This window comes from Acomys minous (genome assembly GCF_964271855.1).
Source record: "Acomys minous genome assembly, chromosome: 2".
In the NCBI taxonomy this organism is placed as follows: domain Eukaryota; kingdom Metazoa; phylum Chordata; class Mammalia; order Rodentia; family Muridae; genus Acomys; species Acomys minous.
This window is the reverse complement of record NC_140484.1, coordinates 3,775,683-3,786,675: the sequence shown is the minus strand read 5'-3', so window position 1 is coordinate 3,786,675 and position 10,993 is coordinate 3,775,683. Positions and strand designations below refer to the sequence as shown.

The following is a 10,993-nucleotide window of genomic DNA, read 5'->3' as shown; positions in this document are numbered from 1 at the left end:
GGTCCTTTTAAATGACGTGTTTGCTTTTAGGTGTATGTACCTTTTGCCTGTGTGTGTGTCTTTGTACCCAGCGCCATCTGCTGCGGGAGGAGGACAAGAGGAGGCTACAGATCTCATGGAAAGAGTTAGACAGTTGTGAGCCATTGTGTGGGTGCTGGGAGTCAAACCTGGGTCCTCTGGGAGAGCAACCAGTGCCCTTGTGAGCTGTTTCTCCAGGCTTTATTTTATTGTTACAAGTTTTGCATGTGCATGTGTGTGCACACAGTTATGCAGATGCCAGCAGCATCCAAAAGCATCAGCTCCCCAGGAGTGGGAGTGACAGGTTTTAATGTGAGCAGCCATGGGAGTTCTGAGAACCAAACCTGGGTCCTCTGCAAGAGCAATATGTGGTCTTGAGTGCCAAGCCATTTCTTCAGCAATTGCTAACGTTTCCCCAGCTGAGCTGATGAGGAGTCAGCCTCCCCTCCCCCATCCTACCACCTAGGCACCCTTACATCTTCCCAACACAGCCATGCCACTGCCCTACTGGACCAGTGCTCATGGTAGCCGGCTTTGGAAATGGAAACGCGTTTGCATCAGTAGACTGACTGACTGCTGGAAATGGAACCGTGTTTGCATCAGTAGACTGACTGACTGCTCACTTCTGGTGGTGACAGTTAACTCTTCCTCCTGCTGTCACCCCTACTTGGCTTTTTGTTTTTAATTCATTACAACTTCAATATCAAACGTTGCTGTTCTCTCTGTTCAAACACACACATATGACATTTATCTACTACACACACACACACACACACACACACACACACACACACACACACAAACTTTCTGGAAATCTTACCATTCTTATCTGGACCACTTTGTCATTCTCCCAGCTGTTGTCATCCTCAGACACAATTTACAGCTTGGTCTGTCCCAGGAATTTCCTTTATGACACACCTCCTCCAACTAGGCCACACCCCCTCCAACAAGGCCACACCTCCTCCAACAAGGCCACGCCTCCACGTAGTGCCACTCCCTATGGGCCAAGCATTCTAGCTCACAAGGGGCCATTCCTCTTCAAACCACCGCACCACTAGATAGGCCCTCTAATTAAAACACGTTCTCTCGCCTATACCTGTGGACTGTTGCTGTTTGTCTTTGCTCTTCTACAGTAGCGTGCTGGCTAGTTTTACGTCAACTTGACGTCCCCACCAGACTGGCCTGTGGGCAAGCCTGTGGTGCAGTCTCCTGGTTAGTGATTGATGTGGAACACCCAGCTCCGTTAGGGTGGCTGGGGGTCCTGGGTGTGATAAGAGAGCAGGCTGGCAAGCCACGTGAGCGAGCCAATGAGCAGCACTCCTCCATGGCCTCTGCATCAGCTCCTGCCTTGGCTTCCCTCAGCAACGTAGCTTGACCTGAGGGTTACTTCACTTTCCAAGGTGTTTTTGCTCAGTGTTCTAGCAGAGCAGTAGAAAAGCCTACCCAAGATAGATAGGGCCTTGTGTAGCCCAGGCGGGCCTGGAATACTGGCTTTGAACTCCTGACCCTGAGAGCTGGGACTATGGATGTGCACCACCACAGCTGGCTTTTCACTGGCCTTTAGCAAACACTGGGAAATGTACTCACAGTTTCTGACCTTCCCTGTTCTCTAACGCAGCTATTGTAGAAATAGCAGATCATTCTGGCTATGGACGAAGTATCTTCCTGTGTCCCCGGACAGTGGTGCTGGCACTGTTTTTCCTTGAGCTTTAGTCTCCATCTGTTCAACACAAACAATTTCACCTCGTCTGAGCCCCCCACTGTCTTCCATCCTTCTTTGGTCTTGATTATGGGCCATACACAACACTGCTCACACTTCTGATAACCTCACGGTGCCTGATCCCATTAGGAGTGGCACACAAGCCTGACTGAGCTCGCAGCAAGAGCTCAGCTGTGCACTGAACTCCCTGTCAGTAATCTTCCAGTCTTTTCAGATTCTCCACGGGAAACCTTTCCTTTCTTCCATCTGGCGGGATCAGACTAATATTCTAGGAGACATGAAGAGTAGGAGGGTTAAGGGGTGTGTGCATCCATTTTCATTTTATTCTTTTTTCCTCCGCTATCCCTATATGGCATTTCTACCTTTCCTGAGTTGTCATCTTATGCTAGAACTGCAGAATGGCACTGAAGGGTCACACAGAGCAAGGAGGCTACGGAAGTCCGAACAAACCTGACATACCCCGCCATTTTGGATCCTGACTGCGCCGTTTGCCCGGGGACCTGCCCTTCTGTTGCCTTCAGTTGCTGTGACAAACACAACTGAAAGCAATGTAGGGTAGAGGACATGCCCACCGCGCCAGAGAAGGCACACCAGCAGGAGCTTGAGGCCAGCCTAGCAGTCAGGAAGCCGGGTGACCCAATTTTCCCCCACATTGGGAGCACACAAGCTAGGTTCCCAGCATGCTCTTCCTCCAGCAAGCCACCACCTCCTGAAGGTTCTAGACCTTTCCCAGGCAGCGCCACCAGGGGGCCCCAGTGTTCAAACGCAAGAGCCTACGAGGGCACACTGTTACTAATTCCTAAACCATGAAAAGAGCCTGGAATTGATACACTGTGTTGGTTCCTGGATTACATTGTTACATTGACTCCTTTCAGCTCTCTTCCAGCTCTCCCAGCTCTGTTCCGGTCTCTTCTCCCGACTGACCTGTTCTTTGGGTTCATAGAAAGTCCTTTACTTTCCGTTTACCAGGGCTCGTGAGAGGAATGCTGCTAAATGTTTGTTTCCCGTCCACCTACTGTACCAAACACCAAAATAAACATCATTTAACATTTTTTCCCCTCAGCTCCATCCTACTTGGGCGTCCATTTCCAGTTTCCAGGCTTTTTGTGTTTGTACATATGTTTCTTCTAAGTTCACCCACATCCATGAAAGACAGAAGAGGGTGTTGGATCCTCTGCCACTGCAGCTGCAGGAGGTTGTGAGCCGCCTGACACAGCTGACAGGAACTGGGCAGCAAGCGTTCTTAGGCACCACGCCAACGCCCTAGCCCTAGCTCAGTTTCCAAAAGGGACTACATTTACTATTTGCTTTAAGCTAACAGAATAAATACACAAGGTTCCAGCTGAAGACTTTCAGGCACCCAGGGGTTTTCTCTAGAGTAAGGAAGCCTCGTCCTGTCTTCTCCAGTCAGTTGTTAAGGTGAGTCCAACCGCATCTACGCAGTAGACAGGGCATAGTTAGTGTCACCCCAAGCGTTCCAGGATGAGAGAAGGAAGGTGTAACCACTGGTTCAGCTATGGTTCAAGCTAACTTGTGCGTCTTAGAAATTAGGTACCAGGTAGATAAATCATTGAGTAGTGATATGAACCTAGAGCCAAATACATATTTTATTGTGCTTATAATAAGTATGCAAAGTTGAGTGTTCATCAGACACAACTCCCAGCCTGTTTAAACACATCTCCTCACACAAGTTGTGGTTGTAAGGCATTATGGAAATACAAGATGCCATATAATTAGGCCAGGGAAATTATTGTGGTTAATAAAATGATCAAACCTCTTACCTAGTCTGACTAATAATAACAACAACCATGATGTGCTCTAAGTTGGAGCAGGAACAAGGAGACTTTATTTGGTAAGGAGCACATATCAATACTTAACAAGAAACAGATGATGTCTCCAGCCATTTAGTTTACAGAAATTAAGGTCATGTTTACCTGCCTTTGAGCACAGAAGTAAACAACCAAAGTATGGGAAAATCGGGCAGGACGCAAGTCTCCCCTTAGATCTTGGTTTCCTGCCCTCTTGCGTTGTTACTAATACTGTGACTGTGGGGGGTTCCTGGCTTTCTTCTCTTGTTTGCATCAGGTTAACCCCACATCCAGGGGTGGGCAAGCCGGAGCCAAGCAGGCACCCCAGGTCCAGGGCCTGCCCTCCTAACCCTGCTCAGACCTGCAACGACATCTTCCGCCCCCTTTCCGCCGCTGTTCAACGAAATGTACTACACGTAGGCATTTTAACCAATGAGAAATCTTTTAATCACTTTAATCCAGAATCCCCCAATCCAACAGCTGAAATGCTAATACTAGCTTTAAACAAAGTAACCCCGGTTCTTTCAGAAGTTATCAACCAACTTAAAATTGTCCTGTCGATCCTTGTTTCCTCTAGGCTTGATTAGTACGCAGCTTCACAGTGTTTTAGGACACCTCCAGCTAAGTGCTCCTTACGTTGTGGCTTCGCTCATCAGCCTTATGCATCCTGAATACTCTTTTCTTCTCCAGAAACACACTGAAGCCTTGTAAGTCACTGTCCTGAGCTATTTAACCGAAAGCTCGCCCTGCTTGTCCACTTGGCACTTCCGATCTTTGATAAGAATAAGCTATTTCGCAGTCTTTCCTCTTTCCACCTGCATTTCACGCGTTCGAATTCCGAAGCACGAGAACCCGCCGTCCGTTTTCGCGTTGGGGATGCTGGTGTTTCCCTAGCGGCCTTCCAGCCGTGCCCGGTACGGTACGTAAGCGCCGCGCCAACGTGTGGCTGCCAAATCCGCGCAGTGCGCAGGTCACCGAGCGCCGGGAGCGAGCGCCTCCGCCCCATCCCCGCCCCCATCCCCCGGTGCACCGCGCGGCCCCGCCCTCCCCGCCGCGGTCTCTGCGCGCCCCGCCCCGCGTCCCGCGCCGTAGGCCTGGGCTTCCCCGGGACGCGCCGTCGCCCCCTGAAGGCCGCGGCGGGCACCGCAGCCGGAAGAGCCCGGGCTCCTGCCACCGTGTCTGCCGCCGCCGCCGCCGCCGCCGCCGCCGCCGCCGCCGCCGCCGAGCTCCGCGGGCCCCGGGTTCCAGCCGAACGTCCTCGGAGCCGCCCGCCGCGGCCCCGCGCCCTCCGAGCCGAGCCGCCGTGCCTTCCCGCTCGGCCTGCGCCCTCCCTCCGCTCCCCGCCCGCCAGCCAGCCGGTCCGTCCGCCCGCACCGGCCTTCACTCTGGAGCGGCCCGGGCAGCCGCAGCAGGGGCGGCGGCGGCGCATCGAGGAGCTCTCCAGGTCGTCCCGGGAGAAGCTGCTGCAGTCCCGGGACAAGATGTTCTCCAAGCTCACGTCCATCCTGCAGCACGCTGTGGAGGCGGTGAGGCCGCGCGGGGCGTGGGGAGGGAGGGACGGGGACGGCGGCGGCCCGGGGCTGCGGGGCGCGGGGAGGCTGTTGCGGCGAAGGCCTGGGCGCCCCCCGGGGGCCTCAGCTCTCCTGCCGGGGACCGGGCGGCTCCCGGGGCCTCCTGGCCGTTAGCCTCCGGGGCCAAGAGGGCCAGCGCGGCGCAAGACAAAAGAACGGCGGCGCCGGTGGGCCGAGCTTGCATTTGCCTTGGTGCGGGGGGAGAGGAGCGGCGGGGCCCGGTTCACGCCGGGGCCGGGGCCGGGGCCGGTGCTTGCTTGCTTGCTCGCCTAATGATTGACCCGGGCGATCGCCAAGCTCACACCATCTGTTTCCCCCTTCTTGCCTTGTAATGCGCTTCCTGGACCGCAGGCTGGTCCTAAACAGCACAGAGGGACATTACTCAGACCTCCCAACAGACCGGTGCCCCCAAGAACCCAGGAAGAGAATGCCCTGTCAGTGCTAGACACAGCCCGTTGCTTATTTTGACCGAGCGTTACCTTATGCGAAGAAAGTTACTCTGCTCATGTTTAAAAATGGCATTTTCTTTACATGTCGAGAATGACCTAATAATAGCACTTTCAAATTGACATGACTTTTTAAGGAAAAGAAAGGAAGAAAAGAAATCAGACACCGTGGTGATTTTTATCGTCAGCTAGAAAAATTAGAGTTGTAAATACCACCTATGGGGACAAAACTTTAATACAGTTGCTACTTACGCTGTATGTGGAATTTGGGTTTTGTTTCTTTTGGTGACACATCAAACCAAGAAAGAATGGGGGTGTCGTGAGGAGCAGCGTTGACACATGTGGGAGAGAACAGGGCTTCAAGACTGCTTCTACTTTCCTTGTTTAATATGGAGCAGCCTGCAACAGCATTCGAAAAATAATTAGAAATGTAAGAACAGTTATAGTGATACTTTGTATTTTATTCGGACTATAAAGTCATCAAACTTTTCATACTGAGCATAGCTTAATAAAATGATAAATAAAAACAATTAGGAATCCATTAGGTGGGTCCAACCCTGGGGGCCTGTCATGTCCTAGGCAAAAGCTCTGCCACCAAATTTTATCTTATTATATTTTATATTTTGTGATAAAGTGTTACCAAATTCCCAAAGGTGGCCTTGAACTCACCATGACCCCAGGCTGGCCTTCTGCCTATGGGACCTTTAGTTTTAGGCATGTCACCAAACCTGGCTAGGGTTTTTGGTTTATAGACTAATTTTTGTTCCAAGGCTTGTGTTTCTGTTTTTGTAATCTCTGTGTGTGTGTGTGTGTGTGTGTGTGTGTGTGTGTGTGTGTGTGTGTGTGTGTGTTTCACCTCGTCCTAGGAGACGTGTCTGGCCTGTGGAAATGTCAAGTGCGTTTGCTCAGCGCTGGTTTCTTAGCTGTGCTACCACCCACACAGTTCACCAAGAGAAAGTACAGCTCCTGAGATCTGATGGGCCCTGCTTTGCTTTGGGAGAGGGTCTCATGTAGCCCAGGCTGGCCCCAAACTTACCATCTTCCTGCCTCCGTCTCCCAGGGGCTGGGATTATGGATTTGGTCCCTCGTCCCTTGAATATTTTTATGCCCCCTTCAACATACTCCTGGGGAAGGACTCTTAGATAAGTCAGCCATCGGCTGGTAGTTGAAGAGTGTTGTTCATAATCCAAGATTACTTCCTGGTTACTGGGTCTCACTGACTGTTTTGCTTGTTTTTGTCCGTGAACAAGTCTTCCCACTCCTTAATTTCTTGGCCCTTTCTCTCTCCTTTTACGTTCTAACGCGGCATTCCAAAGAACAGAATCATCAGGGTTCTGCACACTTGGGAGGAAACCCCAGGCCTGAGGTGACTGGACGTCTCCTCAGTCATTATCACAGCTTCACAGCTGTGCTGTTCTAGGCTTTTGGTATTGTCAGTGCCCAGGTGTCCATATCAATCCAGGAAGCCCTCGGCTTTTTGTTTTTAATGTTGATCAGATGTATATTCGTCTAGATGAGGTTGGATCGGGTTTTTGGGTTGTTTTGTTTTGTTTTTGAGTCAAGGTCTCTGACAGGCCCGAAGCTTGCTCTGCAGCAAAGATGACTGGACCGATCTTCCCGCCCCTCAGCCCATCGGCTGGGATTGTAGGCCTCTGCTTTGCTTGCTGTTTATAGTTTCTGGTCCCGAGGATTTAACCCAGACCTTGGTACCACAGCCATTTCAGAACTTTTTATTATGACCTTGTGTGTGTGTGTGTGGTGCGCGTGCGTCCGTGACCACATGCGCTCGATCAGGTAGAGGTCTGAGGGCTTCTCCATGGAATTGGTTATCCCCTCTCACCATGTGGCTCCCGGACAATCAAAGTCAGGTGATCAGACACCAGCAGCTGTCTCTGACCGCTGGGCCATCTCAGTACCTACCCCTTAAAAAAATCACTTTAGATTAACTTCATTTTATTTGTATGAGTGTTTTTGCTTGCTTCTAAGTATGAGATCGGAGTGTGTGTTTGGTGCCTGTGGAGGTCAGGAAATTCCCTGAGTGCTGAATTCCCTGGAACCAAACCTGGTCCTCTGCAGGAGCAGCAGGTGCTCTAAACAGCTGAGCCAAGCCTCCCTTTAGGTTGACTGAATCCAGCCTTTAAACTTGGATTCTGAGGTAGGGTCTTACTCAGCTGTCAGGCTGGCCTCAAACTTGTGGTCCTCCTGCCTCAGCTCCCAAGTAGCCAGGATTGCCGGAGTGAGCTACCACACCTGGCATGTGTTATTTAGAGGGCTTTTCCTCATTCCCCGTTAACTGCTTACAAAGAGGGGAGGAGACAGAAGATGTTTTCAAAGCCTCACATTTGTAATTGTGTTTTAAGCGGATAGATGGAATTTGAGGATAGGAGAAAAACTTACACCTGATGAAAAGCCAAGGCCTGTAATGGAATTCTTGCCTCCCGTTTTGGAAAAGACGACCCTCCCCTCACGTAGGACCACCGGGTTAGTAAGAATCTTAGGAATGGTTGTGTCCTGTTAGCCAGTCGCCTCCCATCTCAGCTCTGAGGAGGCCGGCCCTAAGTTAGTCCGAGGGTTAGGTGGGCCGAGTGTTTGCCGAGGGCCACGTCCTGCAGAGGTACCACAGTAGCTCGTCCCCTGTGCCCAAGAGGAGCAAGGGCAAGCCCCTGAGCTTTTATCTGGTTTTGCCAAGTCATTGGGAGTCATCCTTTAGAACGTGAGTGCAGTGTTTCCAGTTATTGGGACTGTAAGGCTATGTAATGATGAGGTGGCGGCGAGGGGTACCATGGAGGGCCCATGCCAGCGTGTGCCCCCTGAGAAACCACACCACACGACAGATGTGGTGTAAGGAAGTTTGTTGGGGGGAGGGCGAGGAGGGCCTGGAGGAGGGGTAGAGACAGCGAGTGAGCCAGAGCCATGAGGGCAGAGAAGAGAAGGGGCCTCAGAGAAGGACAAAGGGGGAGAGAGAAGGGGCCTCAGAGAAGGACAAAGAGGGAGAGAGCTGGAACAGAGAGAGGCTGGGGTGGGGGTGGGGGGTCCTTATAGCCCACACACACCTGGCACACCTGGCGGTGACAGGTGATAACATAAGCAATTGCTAGGGCCCCGAGGGCAGCCCAGCAGAATCACCTGTGTACTAACAGCGCCCAGCATCCCACCCATCCACCATACCGGGCACTGAGCTTGAGCCTCCTGTCTGCCAGGCCAGACCTCTCCCTCCGAGCCGTTTCCCAGCTGTCACCCAGGCTGGCCTTCATCCTCTACCTCTCTTCAGCAGTTTTCCTTAGCGTCTACCAATTCCTGAAAACTACTCCGTCCTGGCACTTAGTTTTCAAGCCCGGCTTGGGTCCCTTTCTCACCCAGCAAGTGTTTTAGGTGCTTGAGTGAAAGCACCAAGGAAGCGTGATGTGTCTTCGGCTTGGGTCGCAGTGCCCACTGGCTGAGCACACCTGGGAAGTCATAGTGTAAGGGATGCACAAGGATGTGGAGAGAGACAGACAGACAGCAGGGGCCAGACCAGCCTCCCGCCCTCCTGTAGTGCCGTGGAATTCACTGAATTTGTGCACAGCAGCTCCTCCATCGTGCAGTAGAGGAAGTCGATGCCCAGGATTGCTGCAGAGGTTAAGGCAGCAATCTGTGTATGTGGGCGGGGGGGGGGGGGGCAGGAGGGGTGCTGGGAGCAGATCTTAGGGGTAATTGGAGAAAGTTCTCTGGAGGTAAGACTAGAATCAGGTAGTAGAGAAACAGAAAAGTTAGGAAGAATACTAAGCACTTGAGGAAGCAGATGTGGTACCTCACACTTGTATCTCTGAGACCTTCCTGGGTGAGATTCAGGCAAGGCTGGGCCATACCATAAAACCTTAAGAAAAGCAAGACAAAGCCAGATGTGGTTGTGCATGTCTGTAATCCCAGCCCTCAGGAACTAGAATTCAAGGCCAGCTACATAGTGACTTTGAAGCCAGCTGGGACTACAGGAGACCCTGTCTCAAACAAAAACAAACTACAAAACAAAGATAAAATAAGACACTTCAAACAATCTTTTAGAATGTGCATTTTTGTAGACATTTAAAGCAAAGGTGGTGGCTAGGAAGTTTTGTCCAAAATGTTGATGGAGGATTTTTTTTTTCTGTTGGACATGTTGGACAAAGTCCAGGTTTCTAGCAAAAAGCATTGTTCCTAAGGCAAGTCAGCTGGTGCTGCGGTCTTTGGTGGGAGTTTGAGCAAAGGAGGAACTCCTCGGAAGAACGTGACTCTGTTTTAGGCTGGGTGTGCTGAGATGTGCAGCTGAGGCAAGAAGATCTCAAGTTCAAGGCCTCCCTGGAACATATAGTGAGACCTGCTGCAGTATAAAAAGTAGAAAGTTCTGGGGCAGCATTTGCTTCTGCAGGGTTCTAGGTTTCATCTTCCATTCTGCCATTAAATAATCACTAGTGTGTGTGACCTGTGCAGTGCTGGCCTGCACATCTGTCTATCATGTGACAGTAACTGGTGGTCCATTCGTTTCTTTGAGAAATGAGCTGGCTCAGCTCCAGCACCAAGTTAAAAACAGGAGTGCTCTAGGTGAAAAGATGGCCCCACCCACCCTATCCAGTTACGGCCTAAGGGGAAAGACAGCTAAGCAATGGGAAAAGATGGATGGAGTCACAAGTAGGAGGAAGCCTCAGAGTGGAGAAGGGAACACTTCCCCCGAGGGAACAGGGGGTCCCAGGTAGGAGAATAGGGGTCCCAGGTCCAAGATAGGCAAACAAGAAGTTGCAAATAGGTGTCCTGGAGATTTGGGGGTAGCTATAGAGATGAAAATGTTGAGAATTTAATTTCCATATGCTAAAAAATTAAATTATAGTCTCCTGCTGTTAATTCACACATCCCTTTCAGAGGACCAATGTTTTTATGCAATGGTAAAATATGTCATTTGCATGTTAGTAACAAAAAAGTCAAGTTTACTGGAGTCTCACAAAGTAAGAGAATTTATTCTTTTTTGAATGGGATTGTTGCTCTGAGCTATTGGCAGTCCCGTGTGTCTCTCCTATACTGAAGTAATGGCCTCCTCCTGCTTGGGACTGGTGGCATTCTATGGCACATATCCTGCAAAGACTCTAGCCTTGTGGTCCACTGTGCATTTTTGTAGATACTAAAAGCAAAGGGGGAAACGCTGGAGGAAGGATACTGTGTAACCACCTAAAAGGTGAAATTGTTACTACATCAAAGCTACATCCTTTCTTTGAAACAATCATTTCCTCTTTTGTGAGAAAATTTAACTCGGCAAAGCCAAGTCCTCCCAAAGCTAAACTGCCTGCTAAGTCGTTCACATCTCCAGTGAATAATTCTGTTTTCTTCATTAAGTTCTGTGCACAAAGGCACGTGCAGGGAGAATCAGCTTTAAGAAAATAACGACGGTTCAAAATTCTTCAGTTCCAATTTCTTTTCATAAAT

General features: G+C 50.6%; 1 protein-coding gene across 2 annotated transcripts in view; it reads left to right on the top strand.

Moving 5' to 3' along the window:
* Positions 1-3,643: 3,643 nt before the first annotated feature.
* The window catches only part of FHIP2A (FHF complex subunit HOOK interacting protein 2A), a gene marked incomplete at its 3' end in the record, with an annotated part of 31,947 nt that continues 24,597 nt past the window's right edge, over positions 3,644-10,993 (top strand). The window contains exon 1 of one of the 2 annotated variants that reach the window (XM_084762839.1): positions 3,644-5,072. In XM_084762839.1, coding sequence (XP_084618965.1) covers positions 5,028-5,072 — 45 coding nt within the window. In that variant the 5' untranslated portion in view covers positions 3,644-5,027. The remainder of the gene's footprint in view (positions 5,073-10,993) is intronic. The other variant, XM_084762838.1, reaches the window with a different exon arrangement.